Source organism: Hypanus sabinus, chromosome 9 (genome assembly GCF_030144855.1).
Source record: "Hypanus sabinus isolate sHypSab1 chromosome 9, sHypSab1.hap1, whole genome shotgun sequence".
NCBI classification, from domain to species: domain Eukaryota; kingdom Metazoa; phylum Chordata; class Chondrichthyes; order Myliobatiformes; family Dasyatidae; genus Hypanus; species Hypanus sabinus.
In genome coordinates, this window is record NC_082714.1 from 97,049,179 (window position 1) to 97,067,200 (window position 18,022).

General features: G+C 40.1%; 1 protein-coding gene across 3 annotated transcripts in view; it reads right to left on the reverse strand.

The window, feature by feature from the left end:
• Positions 1-6,123: 6,123 nt before the first annotated feature.
• The window catches only part of bnipl (BCL2 interacting protein like), an 81,644-nt gene continuing 69,745 nt past the window's right edge, over positions 6,124-18,022 (reverse strand). For all 3 annotated transcript variants that reach the window (XM_059980315.1, XM_059980314.1, XM_059980316.1), the window contains exons 7-10: positions 17,644-17,775; positions 17,100-17,186; positions 14,332-14,430; positions 6,124-8,079 (exon numbers count right to left, since the gene is read on the reverse strand). In XM_059980315.1, coding sequence (XP_059836298.1) covers positions 8,043-8,079; positions 14,332-14,430; positions 17,100-17,186; positions 17,644-17,775 — 355 coding nt within the window. In that variant the 3' untranslated portion in view covers positions 6,124-8,042. The remainder of the gene's footprint in view (positions 8,080-14,331; positions 14,431-17,099; positions 17,187-17,643; positions 17,776-18,022) is intronic.

Sequence of the window (18,022 nt, forward strand, 5' to 3'; positions counted from 1 at the left end):
TTGAGCAAAGGAATATTGATGGGAATGTTTTCACAATGCAATGGTTCAAAATAGGTTTTTTTTTAAACAACTTACTAATCAGGTATATAGAGAATCTTAAATGAAATTGTGGCTATTCCTAGAGCTTTGCCACCACATGTCATTGGCTGTAAGCTACCTATGGTTTAGAAGAAGTGTGCTTTACTTTAAATTATAGGCCTTGAAAATCTCCACAACAAAGCACATGGGAAACCATGCACTCTAATCCCTACACAGAAACACAGCTGCTCATTTCACTTTTCACTCTGGGGATGTCTTACCTCGTTCACTTATGTCTCTTCCTTTGTGATTCTCTATAGGAGAGTCTTGATTTTATGGTAGAGAGACTGGACCCCTTTCTTCAACTTCCTCCAGTAGCCTTTGGAGTCCAGAACCTCCTGATAGGCGATGTCACTCAGCACACAGGTGTAAGGGTTTGCCTCCAAGCAGGTGACATTGGTGAGATGGCACAGTTTGTCCTGTCTGCTGCAGTCACACACCTTGTAATTGCAAGGTTTCCTTTGGAAGTGGCTGGGCTGGTTGTCATTTGAGTGCAGAGTGACGCCAGTTTTCTTGTCAATGACGCTCCGAATCCGGGACATACTGCTATTTAGGCAGTTACAGTACCAAGCACTCCATCTAGTCCAGCTGTAAGAAGAGGTATCCAGTGAGATCACAACAGTCTGTAGCACAGATGTTTCAGTGACTTCTGCCTTATTTTCCACTGCCACTTGGTTTACATGGGCCTGCTCAGGCTCAGCTATGATGCCCGAATCCTTGTCCCCCTGCTCCTTGTACGTGACAACATTTTCAGTGGTTCCGTTCAAGATGGTAACCATCATGGTCTTGGTATTTGCCCTCTCACTAGTGACTACCTGGTGCTCTAGTGCATCAGTGTCTGAATAAAGATTGGTTTTGACCTCTGTGCCATTGGTTACAATAACAGATTTGTCACCTTTTTCAGAGACAATTATCTTAATCTCAGACCCATTCCACAGTTTGCCAGATGAAGCAGGCTCGGTAATAGTCCCATTTGCTGTAGCAACAATGACTTCATCACCTTTGTTTAATGCGATAGAGTTTCCGGACTCCTTTGTGCTGTTGATAAAAATTTCTGCTCCACCACCATCACCACCCAGCAATATAGGTTTCAATGTATCATTAGCTCCCGTGTCTGACCTGGTGACTATGATCTCATCACCCACTCCAAGCTCAATGGGCCTTGTACTGTCTATGTCAGTCCCATTTGAGTGGATGGCCACAATCTCCACTGGCACCAGGGCATCAGTATCCTGGTCCACTGTGTCATCTGATGTCCTGTTTGTGATGTGGATGGAACCAAAAAGGCCCATGTGGGTGAAGGCCTGCAGCTTGATGGCGGTGGCCTGGGTACTGGAAGACACGGGGTTGCTGCTCAAAATGGCGGGCACCACAGTTGACTGGTCATTGAACTCGATGGTGGTGGGGGCAGTGGACACGGAGCTAGTGGCTGCAGGAAGCGGCGGGGTGACCAACGCCAAGGCGCCAGTCTCACCAGAGACCTTTTCCTCCTCAACCAGCTTCAGCCCCGACACCTCCTGCACGGCGGCTGGCGAGCCCCCGAGCAGCGCGGGTTGAGCAAGCAAGAAAGCTAAGATCGCCAGACGCATGGCTGCCTCTTCTCTCCTCATGCAGTAAGACGTCAGCTCCTCCGACCATCATTGCGGCCATGAGAGGGGAAACGGCCAGTGGCAGCGCGCGGCTATTCAAATCCTGGGCAGGAACGCGCTCCCTGCCACGTGACCGAATCCTGACCAATGACGTGACTTCCCGCAAATACGGCGAAGGGCTCATGTTAGTCTGTTATGCCTACAGGAGAAGGAGAGGGGATGGGTTCCTCCTGTCGCCGAAACCACTCTCAAAGAATAAGGCTGATAACGCTTTCCAATAACTGCCTGCACACGACGGAAAAGCAGTGATGGCTATGATTGATCTTACCTTCTGCTGGAAGAAGCACAAAAGTGTAAACTATGGTTCTTGCGATCTAAAGTCGTCACGACCACTGATGCTTTAGAATATGATTTCAGAGGTGTTGTCCTACTTCCGTTGTTAATGATGCAATTAAGACAGATTTTCACTCGGCTAGATAATGGGAATGTTTAGCTGGTGACAAGAGTGAAAACACAGACTAAAATAGCCCCACACCAGACTGTCAGAGAGGCTGTGATATCCTCAGATGCTTTGGGCAAGGTTATATATGAAGCCAGGACTACCATCTCCAGGTAGGGAACTACCAGGCAAAAGAAACAGCACGGGCTGGCTTTTCCAAGATATTGTAGCTTAAAGGCAAATCGGGTACCACCTCCTTCCTATGGCTACAGGGGCAACCGAAGGAGCATCATCCAGATGTTGGGACATTCAGACTAAAGTTAATGATCTTCCTTCAAACATCTGGCTTAAGTAATTCTTTTTATTAACAGGAAGCTTAATAATTAGATTTAAGATAATCAGCAAGTCAAGTCACTTTTATTGTCATTTCGACCATAACTGCTGGTACAGTACATAGTAAAAATGAGACAATGTTTTTCAGGACCATGGTGTTACATGACACAGTACCAAAACTAGACTGAACTACGTAAAAAAAAAACAGAGAAAGCTACACTACACTACAGACCTACAGGGGACTACATAAAGAGCACAAAACAATGCAGGCATTACAATAAATAATAAACATGACAGTAGGGCAAGGTGTCAGTCCAGGCTTCGGGTATTGAGGACTCCGATAGCTTGGCGGAAGAAACCGTTACATAGTCTGGCTATGAGAGCCCGAATGCTTCGGAGCTTTTTCCCAGACGGCAGGAGGGAGAAGAGATTGTATGAGGGGTGCATGGGGTACTTCATAATGCTGTTTCCTTTGTGGAAATGTCCGTGATGGCGGGAAGAGAGACTCCGATGATCTTGTCAGCTGACCTCACTATCCGCTTCAGGGTCTTGCAATCTGATATGGTGCAATTTCTGAACCAGCCAGTGATGCAGCTGCTCGGGATGCTCTCAATACAACTCCTGTAGAATGTGATGAGGATGGGGGGTGGGAGATGGACTTTCCTCAGCCTTCACAGAAAGTAGAGACGCTGCTGGGCTTTCTTTGCTATGGAGCTGGTTTTGAGGGACAAGGTGAGATTCTCCGTCAGGTGAACACCAAGAAATTTAGTGCTTTTGATGATCTCTACCGAGGAGTCGTCGATGTTCAGCGGGCAGTGGTCACTCTGTGCCCTCCTGAAGTCAACAACCATCTCTTTTGTTTTGTTCACATTAAGAGACAGGTTTTTGGCTCTGCACCAGTCCATTAGCCTCTGCACCTCCTCTCTGTAAACTGACTCGTCGTTCTTGCTGATGAGACCCACCACGGTCGTGTCATCGGTGAACTTGATGATACAGTTCGAGCTGTGTGTTGCAGCACAGTCGTGGGTCAGCAGAGTGAACAACAGTGGACTGAGCACACAGCCCTGGGAAGCCCCTATGCTCAGTGTGATGGTGTTGGAGATGCTGCTCCCAATCCCGACTGACTGAGGTCTCCCAGTCAGGAAGTCTAGGATCCAGTTGCAGAGGGAGGTGTTCAGGCCCAGTAGGCTCAGCTTTCCAATCAGTTTCTTTGGAATGATTGTGTTGAATGCTGAACTGAAGTCTATGAACAGCATCCGAACGTATGTGTCTTTTTTGTCCAGGTGGGTTAGGGCCAGGTGGAGGGTGGAGGCAGGAGGCAATGGCGTCATCTGTTGAGCAGAAGGGTCAGGAAGGTGAAGGAGAAGGATTTTATTTTGTGACATTGACCTGGCAAACACCTCCAGCAAGGTCATTAATCACCGATTCAACTTTCTACAAGGGAATTGAATATGTAAATCACATGTTAAAACAGAGTGTGTGTTCATTGGTTTTCTCTTTCAAAGGCAAGCTTGAATGGCTTCCTCCAGTACGGTAACATTATTATGTATATTATTTTTTTAAAAAATTTAGTAACTGTGGATAATGCCATCCCCAACAGTCGGTGTAAGAGTCAATCCCACAAACAGGCCAGATAGTTTAAGGATGTCAGATTTCCTTGCCTCAAGGACATGCATCAAGAGTACTTTCTGGCTTTTTACATCAGTCTAGTCTAGTAGATTCATGCTAACTACTGGCTGCCTTGATGGTACAGACTTGTGGATCTCAGGATTTTTCTGATCCAGAATGTAACCACCATGCCACCAGTGCCTACCTATTTGGCATGAATTGATACTTGAATAACTGAACTTGTCTGAGGTTTTCCCATCTTCTACAATTTATACATTATATCCTTCAATACCTCAGGTTTTTCCCTCTCAATACAACAATATAATCGCTCTTCAATTATACAAAATTTAAGGCACATATAGGCCCTAAACAGGGCAGGTTCAGGTCATTATTACAATATGCTCACTGAAATATATTCAGAGATTCTGCCTTCATCACAAGTAATGAAATCTTGAATCTCATTAGTCCAAGTAAATCTCTTCACCTACCTTGGAGACCATGGCATGGATTTACTGTGCCAAAGGGTCTGCATGAGTGCTGTATTTTATGACTAATGGATTTATTTTGTGCCATCGATCCACTTCTTATCTTCTGAGCCTGAAATTATTTTCTCTCAGTTCTAATGAATGGCCTTGGATCTCTTTCAGCAGCTGTTGTCTGGCATGCTATTTCCAGCATTTCTTGTTTAGTGTCTCAGCACTGCTTTCTTGTGGCAGTGCTCCTTGATAAAATTGCAGGTGCCGCTCAACAGGTTACCTTGACAGGAAATTGGTGGTCAACAAAAGCAATGATACAATTCTTAAAAACAAGAGAAAATCTGCAGATACTGGAAATCAAAGTAACACACAAAACGCTGGAGGAACTCAGCAGGCCAGGCAGCATCTATGGAAAAGAGTACAGTCAACTTTTTGGGCAGAGTCCCTTCGGCAGGACTGGAGAAAAAAAGCTGAGCAGTAGATTTAAATGGTGGTGGGGAGGGGAGAGAGAAATACAAGGTGATAGGAGAGGGATGAAAAAGATCTGGGAAGTTGATTGGTGAAGGAGGTACAGGGCAGGAAAAGGGCGAGTCTTATAGAAGACAGAAGACCATGGAAAAAAGAAAAGGGGGAGGAGCACCAGAAGAAGCAATAGGTGGTCAAGAAGATAAGGTGAGAGAGGAAAAAGGGGAGGGGGAATGGCGAAGGTTGGGGAGTAGGGTGGCATTACCAGAAGTTTGAGAAATAAATGTTCATGCCATCAATTTGGAGGCTACCCGGATGGAATATAAGGTATTGTTCCTCCAACCTAAGTGTGGCTTCATCACGAAGGTGGAATTGGAATAGGAATGGGAAGTGAAATTAAAATGATTAGCCACCGGGAGATCCCACTTTTCTGGCAGATACTCAGTGAAGCGGTCTCCCAATCTATGTAGGGTCTCACTGATATACACTTACAATCACTGATACAATTCTCAGATACTGCTTTCATAAGTTTCCATTAATCAGAACTGTCTTAGCAAAAGGTAGGCATGCAAGCAAAGGCAGTATTTGCAAAACTGATAAATTATATAATTTGTAGATGATATAATTTCAATCTGGATTGTCATTCATATAATAGTATTTTAATTTTTATATATGTGATATAAATATGAACATCTGTAGTTCTAGTGCCAAACACAAACTTCCAGTGACTGATAGAAAATGGAGCAGATAAAACACACAAGCCCAGTTCATGGCAATCCATGTGCAAAAGTAAGGCTGTCTTGCAAAAATGTGCCTTGAGTTGTTTGGCAAGTTTAGTCAGCAATTTATTCCACTAGGTTAGTGCTTCTCACCACTATCAACGTTAAAAGTCCTCCTACTTAGACTTCTTCATTGCAGAATAATGTGTATGCCAGGCACAGTGTTCAACTTTTTCTCAGCTGCTCACCCAAACCAAACACAACTGAACACAAACTCAATCAGACCATGTCAGGAGACTGTGCATTGAGCATATGACTTTGAAGTAAAATACTGTTGTTTACAGTTGGAGGTTTGAAAATTTCAGAGCACAAACAAGCAAATGTTTCTCAAGAACACCAAGGCACATTGTTTTAGGTAGGGTTTGTTTGCATTTTATAATACATTGGCACCAACAAATTAAATAAGATTTGTGGGAACATAGTGATAACATTCACATTTAAGGATTAGCAATTTACAGTTTAACACTCCAAATTTAAGAATCCTTAATCCATCAATATACGAGAATCTCTATCACCAAGACAATACAATAACAGTTTCATACTGACATACAGTTCCTTCTAACTCAGTGCAGTGTTGAAGTAAAAAAATGCTTCAATAACAAATGTTCATTTTAAAATCAGCTAGTAAGAGTGAAAGAATTATCCAAACAATAACGCTGGAATTGCATGCATGTAATCATAGCTAAGTACTTAGGAAAGGAAGGAGATAATTTTATATTCTTAACACTGCCCTGCTGTCTTCTTTTTCCCAGTCTATCTTCTTAACTTCCTGAATTTTGGCATTTTGAGGAAGAGGATTTCAAGGGGTGAGATGCAACAGCTGCAAAATTAAACCAGTATACTGGGCCAGCTTCAGATCACCCATAATAATACTGGATAGTGTATTAAAAATCAATGCGGCTGATTTACAGTCTGTTTTTGTTTCTGATTGTCCAGGAATGGCAGAGGACAGTTCTCTACTTGCTCTCATCAACCCTACTCTTACTTGCATTGGGTTTTGCCTCGCTGCCACTTTGTTTCCTGTTAAAAATCTTTTGTGCTTAAAAGAAAATAGATGTAGTAAGATTAAAAATCATTCCCCAACATATTTCCATATAATAACTATATATAAATGAGTCTCTCAGTCCTGAGCTTTTTAAAAAAAAATCAAAATATGGACTTTAAAAAAAAGTACAGGCCACCAGTTTGATTCTCAACTCTACTGGCACTACTGTCATGAACACGTTGGTCTTGGCACAGTATACAAAGACACAAATATTTCTGACTAAAAAATATTGCTTTAGTGTGAGCTAACAGATAGATTGGACTCAACTTTCGGATCCAGGGGCTGGTGTACTGGTAGTGTTACCATTCAGCCAATAACCCACTCATCTTTTCCATTCTCAAAACTGGAATTTCTCATTACAAGTATTATTAGTGTTTCAAACCCCAATGAAAAGGGAGACACTTGTATTTTGGTATTAGATGAAAATCAAAGATTACAGATATCAATTTAATTTAATATGTGATTCATCAAAAAAAGTGAAATCCACTCCCTGACTTGTAAGTTTATTCTATTATGTCTTGAATATGTTACCAAAAAGCAAGTTTAACACATCTTCTGGCTTTAATCTGTATTAGATGGGCGCTGTTAACCCCCTGCTCAATAAGTTTTTCATAAAACAGAAAAAAAAGCATTCAACTACTTTGAGTTCATACAGCAAGGAACTGTCCCAAATATTTTACAAGGCACACTCTGTACTGACTCTGATGTCGTTTGTATTTTCTATATTCCTATCTTCAGGTGTTGTTCAGTGAAAGTAGAAGAGACTCCTGCTATTGTTACACCCATTAGCAACGTCTGCTTCTTGTGATCAATTCACCATTCTTTGTGACCAACTTTACACACTATTTCTCAGGTTCTTCACAAGAGTTCCATCCTGTCCTTGCTCTTGTTCCACAAATGAGCATTTTCCAGCAGGAATTACTTGTTAGTAGTGCAGAATATGAATCCAAGTCAAAATTATTTCTTCCCTAACCCAGAGATGCCACATCTGACGGTAATGCCTTTGTTTTAATCAGCTAGCACAATAGGCATTAGAAACTGAACCCACCACCTATGGCCACTTTACCGATGGTTATAGAATGAGGTAAGAGTGCGCTGGAAAGAAGTTTTCTTTAAAGCAGTATAGATTCTCCAACACATTATTTGTTTACATGTGCTTATTATTTTAAAAATGTCCTTTCCACATTAGATATAAAGTAATCCAGTAGATTTCCACAAAAAACAGACTCTCTAGGTTTCTGAATTTCCATTTAATGCTTCATCCAGCCTGTTAAGAAAGAAATGCTATAAATAAAAAAGTTTGAGGCCATTTGGCTTATTACAAGTTTATTATCAACTGTATCATTTCAGTCTGCCAAGTTAAATTGATCAATATCCACTGTGTCACAGCAATGTTCAATAAATTTGCTTCATCCTGTAAGGGTTACCGTACATCTTATCCCACCTTTTGGTCAAATCATGCAACCCCAGAACCCATGCTTCTGAGGCAAATGCTTTATCCTCAACTAAATACCTAGGATCCTCACCATACCTGTTACATTTCCCACACATCTGCTCTCATTACTTCTCTTTCCCTGTCAAAGCTATGATGTGGTTCTTCCTGTCTTCACCTTCACCACCCTTCGTATTCATTGGAGGATTATCTATTATTTCCAAAAATCTCTAGGGTGATATGATCACCAAACACATCTTCCCACAGCTCTATTTTCAGTTTATCAAAATGATAATTCAATCCACAGCACCCTCTATAGTTCTTCGCCATCCCTATGAACCATAGGAGAGGCAACACCTATCCTGTCTCCATTTCTGTTCACACTGTACACCTCAGACTTTCAGTACAAATTTGAGTCATGTCACTTGCAGAAGTTCTCTGTGGTTGGGTGTATCAGAGGTGGGCAGGAGTCGGAGTACAGAGGACTGGTGGACAAGTTTGTGGAGTGGTGCGGGATCACCTACTCCTGAATGTGGCCAAAACCAGGGAGATGGTGATTGATTTCAGGAGGAAGAGGACTGTAATGAGTATTGTATACATTCTGGGAGAAGTTGCAGTGGTGGAGTACAAATACTTGGGTGTTCACCTCGACAACAGACTTGACTGGAAACCAGCACCAAGGCGGTTTACAAGAAGAGGATAAGCAGATTATATTTTCTAAGAAAGCTGAGATCTTTCAATGTGTGTAGCAGGATGCTGAAAAACTTCTACCAGTCTGTTGTAGCGAGTGCCGTCTTCTTTGCGGCTTTATGATGGGGGAGCATCATTGATGCTGTTGATGCAGAAAACACTAAATAAACTCATTAAGAAGACTGGATCAGTCCTTGGCTACAACCAGGACTCTTGAGTTGGTGGTGGAGAGGAGGTCACTAAACAAACTGAAATCCATTATGGACAATCAGGCACATCCTCTCCATGACCTACTGAATAAGCAGCAGAGCACCATTTCCAACAGGCTCATTCAACTCTGCTGTCACAAGGATCTGTCCTACCAAATGCAATAAGCACATACAACTGTGCGACAGGAGAACACACATCATAGTACAATAGTCTTTATTTTGTACATTATTATTGCACAGTATTACATATTGGTAAGTTGTGTATATTATTATTCTGTACTTTATTAGTTAATATTACTAAATTTATCATTTATTATTGCTGTGTTTTGAAATGTTGCTACTGTAACAGAATAATTTACCACTCGGGATCAATAAAGTACTTATTATTTTACCTCCTCCCTTCCAACCATTCCAATACTAAACATACTAACAGCACTTTTTAACATTTGTTATGCTTACCTTCTTCGATCAGAAATTGGGATGTTATGAAACAACTGTACAAATTGGTGGAAAGAAAGTATTGGAGTGTTATAATCAGTTCTAGATACCAAGCTCTAAGGAAGAATTCCATTAAGTTGGAAAGGGCGCAGAAAATATTCACGAGCATGTTAACTGAATTGGAAAAGCTTAAGTTTAAGGAGAAGCTTGATAGATTGGATTATTTTTTCCTGGGGCATGGTTTTGTGCATGTCTGATAAATTTTTTGGAGTTTTTGAAAGAGGCAACTAAAGAGATAGATGAAGGTAGGACAATGGATATAATTAGATAAAACTGATTTTAGTAAGGCTTTCATCAAGGTTCCCACGTGGCAAACACAAAGTGCACTGCAGATGCTGTGGTCAAATCAAGATGTACAAAAAAGCTGGATGAATTCAGCAGGTCGGGCAGCATCCGTTGACTGCTTCTTTCAATGGATGCTGCCCGACCTGCTGAGTTCCCACATGGCAGGCTGATCTGGAAGATTAGGTCGCAGAGGACTGATGGAAAGCCAGAGAGGTGGATTCAGAATTGGCTTGATGATAGGAAGCAGAACGCAATGATTGAAGGACAGAAGGCTTGTGACTAGTGGGATACCACAGGGGTCACTGTTGGGACCTCTATTATTCATTATTTATGTAAATGATTTGGATGTAAATGTACATGACATAATTAGTGAGTTTGCTGATGGTGCAAAAGTAGGAGGTCTTGTTGATTGTGAAAGAGGTTACAATAAACTACGAAGAGATCTTAATCAGTTAAGGAGATCAGCTGAGGAATGGCAAATAGATTTCAACTTGGGTAAGTATGAGTGTTTGCATTTTAGACATTCAACTCAAGGAACGTCCTATGCAGTGAATGGCAGGGTACTAAGGAGTGTCGTGGACTAGTTCACTGTTTGTCGAAAGTGGCTGCTCAAGTGGACAGGATAGTGAAGAAGGTGTTTAGCATGACAACTTTCATCAGTCAGGACATCAAGTTTAGGAATAGGGACATTATGTTATAGTTACACAAGTTGTTAGTGAGATTGTATTAGATACAGTTTTAGTCACCCTATTACAGGAAAGACGTTATGAAGCTGGGGAGGGTGCAGAAGAGGTTTATGAGGACGCTGCCTGGACTAGAGGACCCAAGTTGAAGGGAAAGGTTGACCATGTTGGATCTTTATTTCTTGCAGCATCAGAGAATGAGAGATTATAAAATCGAGGGTATGAACATGGAGGATCGTCATAGTGTTTTCCCCAGGACGGAGGAGTCCAAAATGAGAGAAGACAGTTACAATAGGAAAGAGATTTAAAAGAGACCCGAGGAGTTAAATTCTTTTTTACAGAGAGTAGTAAGTACCTGGAATGTTTTGTCAGAGGAAGTGTTCAACGTGGTGTTACGCCTGTGCCCAACTCTGAGGGGCCAAAGGGTCCAAAGTAGCCCCTGCCTTTTTGAGAATCGCAAGATCGCTATTAATTCAGTTCAGGAGACGCAGGAAATGAGAGAGAGACATTTGGAATGTCCTGGCCCTCAGCGATACAAAGCCACGGAAAACGGCCATTATCTCTTGGAGACGGAATTGTGTATTGAGTACTGTACTTCATGGAAGCCCTCAGGGAATGATCAGAGGGGGTTGGTTGAGGGATTGCATCATCCCGACCTGATTGACATCTGAGACCCTGTGAGTCAGGATAAAAGAGGGTCTGGGGAACAGCCCCTTTAGACACACCAGAAGAAACGCTAGAAATCCTGTAACAGCGTAATAGCGACAGCCGGTGGAAAGCCCACGTGCGTCCTTTTCCATTTGCCTCGGAATTGGTGGGCCTTACCACGGAAGAACAGCTTTAGCTAAAACAAAGTAGAAACCAGCCCCAACAACTCTCAAAGGATTGACATCATAGAAGGAATGGACAAGTTTTAAACTCTCTCTCTTGACTCCAACCAAAGGCTGCAGCCTGCATGAACTTGAGTGACTTTTATATTTCCATCAGACAATACATTATCCCCTAGACAACAATAGAGCTATTTCTTATTGATTATTATTATACCCGCGCTTTTAGATTTAGTAGCGACGACGTATATTATCTGTAAGTTTGCATTGATATTATTTTTGTGTATTTTTATCAATAAATGCTGTTAAAATAGTACCATCAGACTTCAACGGACCTCTCTATCTTTGCTGGTAAGTGACCCAGTTACAGGGTACGTAACAGTGGGTAGAACTGGAACATTTTGGTAGTATTTGGATAGGTATATGGAGGGTTAAGGGCTGAACACATGCTCTATGTCCTGGACTCTAGAGGCATAGATTTAAGATAAGAATGGAGATTTAAAAGGGTCACGAGACAACTTTTCCCACGATGGTGGTTTATGGAATAAGCAGCAAAAGAAATTGGTAGACATGGCATAATTACAATGTATAAAATACATTTGGATAGATACACAGACAGAACAGCCCGAGGGAAATGGACCAAAATAGAGGACTAGCTCAGTTAGACATTTTTTGTCAGTTTGATTGAGTTGGGTAAAAAGCCTATTTCAATGCTGAACAACTCTGAGTCTAATATTTTAAACTTAGTACAACACTTTCCACTGCTCAAAATGCAGTTTCCTCCAAACCGGGGAACAAAAGACAAATTGATTGATTACCTTCCAGAAACAATGACTTTCAATCCTATGCTGTTCAGTGTGGATAAGGTTTTTTTTAAAAAAAGGGAAGTGAATAATGGATTCCAAAAACTGAACATTGTAACAACCTTGCAAACAGAGAAGGACTAAAACTAAAAATAAAATTAAGAGACTGCATAAAAATATTGGCAGATAAAATTGAGAAAAACCTTAAAGTTTCTCAAAAATATCTCAAAGAAAGGAGGATAGCAAAGAAAATGATGGGTTTTCCAAAACTAAACTTGTAGGAAAATGGGATGCACAGGGGGTAAAATAAACTTATGCTACATGCTCAGATTCTGAAGTATGTCTAGAAATGTATGGATAGTGTAGTGGTGGAATTTAAAGGGAAGTTAGGAAAAGAGAACATGGGAACAAGCTGTTAAATAAAATTAAATTGCATCCAAAGAATTTTATAAACAGCAAGATTAAAGGAAAATGAGGCCTATGAGGGATACAAAAGGGTAATATATAGAGACAGGATGCAAGAAAGGTTCTTTGTAAATACCATTTATTGAGATACAGCGTAAAATAGGCCCTTCGAGGCATGCCACCCATCATTCCTCGACTTTAATTGACCCTAATCACGGGACAATCTACAATGACCACATAACCTACCAACCGGTAAGTCTTTGGACTGTGGGAGGAAACTGGAACACCTGGAGACCCCATGGTCACAAGAAGAATGTACATACTCCTTACAGGCAGTGGCAAGAATTGAACCCAGGTCATCTGCTGTAAAGCATTGTTCTAACCACTACACTATCATGCTGAAACTCTGACCTCAAATTGCTATACCACTTCAATTCAAAGTAGATTCAAGAAACAGCACAGGATCTGAAATCTGAACAGCACAGATTTCTAGCCTTACCACCAGATTCAAGAAATTCATATAATGATTCTGCTGTTATCATTTGTGCCCCCAAGCCATCTTAGTTTCTTCACTTGTCCTACCACCACCCACTCTGCCTTGAACCAATATCTCATTTAATTTCTTCTGCCTTTCATCTCATTTCAATTTGTTTTTTCTTCCCCAGTTCCTCTCTCCATATTAAAACAAGTTATATCTCTGCATTTCTCCATTTCATTAACCTGAAATGTTATCGTTCTGTCAAAAATTTTCACTAATCTCCTGTAACCACCTCATTTTCCTTATATACTTGTTATATTTCTCTAAAGTCTTCAATTACAGTGCCACATATTTTTTTCAAATTCCTTTTAACTGAATATTATTCCTTTAATCTTCGGTTGAAAATTGCTTTTATCTCCGTGATCTGAATACAGTTGCATTGTTTTAAAAGTTACTTATACTTATCATTTGGTGTATTAAAACATCCCAAAGCAAATCACAGAAATGTAAAGAAATCAATATTAGTATGTTACCAAAAACTCAGTCAAAGCGACAAATATTAAGGAGCATCTCAAAGGAGTAACAAGAGGAAGAAAGAGTCCGAAGGGTTTGGGAGATAATTTCAGAACTTCAGGATTTGGCAATTTAAGGCATAATTAAAAATGGAATAATAAAAATCAAGAATGCTAGAGGCTGGTATTGAAGCAGAGATTTCAGACTTCTTTAAGACAAGATAGGGTGGGACAAGGCACGGGGACAAATATGACAGCCATAAAGCTAAGGTCACATCAGGAGCCACATTATAAGTAAGCAGGCATATAGGAAGTGCTATGTGCTGCATTTCACAACTAGGATCTTGTTTTGAGCATGAAGATAGGATGAATGATGGTAGATAAACCATAAAAACAATGGTTTAAAGCTTAAAAAAACAAAAACAAAGGTTAAATCCTGCTCATGTGTGATCCCAGTACCCAAGAAGGGCCAATCAAAAGTCTTGAATGACTAGTCCACATTTAATTTTCTCCCACAACCTGGCATGTAAAAAACAGATTGAATGTTTGGAAATTTCTGCATTTGTATTGTGTAGCAAAGAGAAGTTGAGCAACAGCAACATTTATACTATTGTTCCTTGCTTAATATAATTCCCAGGCTTTCACCATAAAACATGAGCTTGAACATAAATCAAATTGAAATAACAGTAGTACTTACTCTCTAATGCATTCTGGGATATGTACATGTTCCATTGGAATTAGTTTTGAAAGTTCCTGTAGGCTATTGACAAACCGAACTTTTCTACTAAACTTTGTACTGTTGAAGAAAGAGAAATAATAGTGTGTTAGGACAGAATAGGAGCAGAAGTAGGCCATCAGGCTTCTAATATGCTCTACTATTCAGTAAGACTGTGGCTGATCTCATCGTTAGTCTTAACTTCACTTTCCTGCCTGATGTCCATTATCCTTGACTGCCATTTACCAAAGAAAATCTGTCTTGAACATACTTAACTAGCTTCCTCAGCTCACTCGGATTGCGCATTCCGAAGACACAAACTCAACATTAATCAGGTAAGCAACAGAAACTCAGATCAAAATCAACATCTCTCAGTACAATGAAATCATCACTTGATTTCTGCTAAATGAAAGAAAAATAATTTGTATTTGAATACAGAATAACACAGCATCTGACAGACCTTCAGCCTACATGTTGTGCTAATTTAGATTAAATGACTCCTTCCTGTGTACTATCCATTACATTTTCTGTTCCTTTCATATTGTGTGTCTAAAAGCTCAAACTCCACCAAACTGCCTAAATCTATTACTACCTTTGGTTATCTATTCTAGACTCCCATGTAACTTTTAACTATCTCACTCTAACCTTAAAAGTATGTCCTCTGGTGTTTGACAATTCTACACTGGTGTTAGGAGACTGACTGTCTACCCCATCTAGGTTTCTCACAACTTTAAAAACTTTTATTAAGTTTCCCTCAACTGCCAACATTATAGGGAAAACAACTCGTTTATCTAATCTTTTCTTATAGATCATACCCACCAATCCAAGCAGCATACTGGTGAAGTCCTTCTATACTTTCTCCACATCCTTCCTATAATGGGATAACCAGATCTGCACACAATACTCCAAATGTGCTCTGACCAAAGTTTCATGACTTTCTTACTCTTATACTCAACACCCCTACCAATGAAAGCAAACATTCTATATGTCATCTTTGCCACCTTATTCACTTGTGAAGCCACTTTGAGTGAGCTATGGACCTGGATCCCAAGACCCCTCTGTACCTCAGTGCTATTAAGGAGCTTATAAACTTTCTTTTACCTGACATCCCAAAATGCAAGACCACACGCTTGCTCAGATTCAACTCCATCTGCCACTTCTTTGTCCATGTCTGTAGTTGATCTATATCCCATTGTATTCTTTGATAGTTTGTTCATAGCATATACTTCCCAAAGAGAATTACAACAGTGACATTTCTTTAAAACTTAAGCAAATACCCACAGATTTCCATCTGCCTTCTGATTAAAAACAAATTAATGTATTTATTTTCTATTATCCTTCCTCCCAGGACTAATTTTTTGGTAAGGACATTGCTAAAATTCAGGAGAGAAGGCAATTTGCACACACCAAGCTCCCACAAAAAAGATGTGGTCATCATATGGGATGTTAAGCGAAAAATTATGGCCAGGACATTGCAGAGAACGCTTTGGGGCTCCCCATGCACTACTGAAATTTGTTCAAGTGGGTAGAGAAGCCCTTGCTCCATCTGAGAGAAGGTACTTTTACCAGAACACTATTGCAGTGGTAAATAAATATATTTTCTGTTTATCTCTTGAGCCTATATAATAAAAAATATCAAGGGAGAATGGCATTTATTCATTGAACCACAACTAACATCACAGCACAGAACAGCAGAATAATTGAGAAAGGAAGTACAGTGGATTCCATTTATTTGGGCCATTGGTTAATCAGAACACCTGCTTATTTGAGGCAACTCTTAAATAACAAAAACTAATCAAGAATATAGCTAGCCTTCCCTTTGTTTATTTGGAATGCTATGCTGCTTAATTGGGACATAAGACTGTTGCCAGTTTCTCACTAGCATTAGTGACATGCACTTTTGTGGCCGTTAGACACTACACTGTGCTTAGAGTGAACAACGTTAAATAACATAATTTGCGCATGTTTGTGTTCAAAAAGGCAGTGATTTTTGTTACTATCGTGGTGAAAAATAAGGAGCAAGACAATTTAGAACTATTTTTCTCACTGTGATTTCAAGCATTCAGGCTTGAGGACAGCAGAAATGGCTGGGAGTGAAAATGAAAGTATTTTGTTACTTCAACAAATTAGGGATTATGAAGAATTAGAAGGTATAAACAATTATCTTGAATATTACAATAAAAATGAAGATTTGGAGGTTGCAATCGTCAAAAGCATTGTATGAAGGAGATCCATTACCTACACTGTATTTCTACGCTGATTTTGTTAATTTACAGTCAATTGAAAGAGCATAGCAGCATACACTATGAATTCCTCCATCGATAACTATTAGGAACTAATACAGTTTTATAGTACTGTAACAGTATTGGAAGTGTTCTAGTCTGTTCTATATTTCAGTTAAATGCATAATTTGTTAGTTTGTCTTTTCTAAACCTTTTTAACTATTTCCATGAAACTTTGACTAATTGGGGCAGCTGCTTAATTGGGCCAAAATGTACTGGTCCCAATGTGGCCCAATGAACTGAAATCCACTGTATTGATGAATTTTGTTTATTCTCAAGGGAAAATTAAGGAACAAGCTTAAGCTTTCAATAAACAATGTGGGAAGAATGAGAACACTGGCTCAAGAAAATTGCACTGAATGAATGAAAGGGACTAAGGGGACAGATTTACTATTTCTTCTTCAGGATTGTTTTGCTATTGCAAATACAAATTACACAAAATCTCACATAATAAAAGTACAACCTCACCTTATAAAAGGCCGAGTAATAGCTAATATCACCTTAATGAACCAAGATGGATGGACCACAATGAGTGATTTCAGGTTCTTGCGTAGCCTTTTGGAAAAAAATTTAATTATGGAATAAGTCAATAAAAATAGCTAACACCCACCCACAAAATCTCCATCTAAATGGATCATTTAAGTCAATTCTCAAAGGTTTCCTGATTTACATATCCAAGATGAAATCTTATATTAGTAAAACCTAACCCCAATTCCCCAAACTAATCAATAAAATCAGAATGGCATAATTCTAAGATCATATCATATATTCAGGGTTAATGAATAATGTCTTTAGCCTATTTCTCCAAAGCTCTTGACCAGGTTCATTACTGAGATTTCAGTTTATTATTCAGAGACAGGATACAGACAATCACTGGCAAGGCTAACATTTACCCATCTTCTGCACCTTAGAATATGATGATGATGATGATAATGATGCTGCTGCTGCTTGAACAGCCTTTTAAACTACTTGTATTGGTTTCCTGAAGTTGATTTTGCTCAGTAAAACTTACCTCCTGTCAATAGTCTGGTAACACTGCTTCAGCCAGCCAATTGATGGCACCCTGTTACGTGTTGTGGCACCATTTAGATACACAATAATATAATCCTCAGCCACCAACAATTCCAGAGTTCCAATAACATACCTGCAGAGATAACAGCACTCATGTCACCTCCTCAGTGAATCTTTTAATGAGCAAATAATGGATGGCAAGTGCTAGAAATTGTTTCCACATCCTTAGCATTTAAGATGTTGTGTGATTGGTGTGATTGGAGATTGGTGGGTAAAATCAAAGCTCATGGCATTGGGGGGAAGACATTGACATGGATAGAAACTGGTTGGCAGATAGAAAGCAAAGGGTAGCGGTGAATGGGTGTTTCTCAGAATGGCAG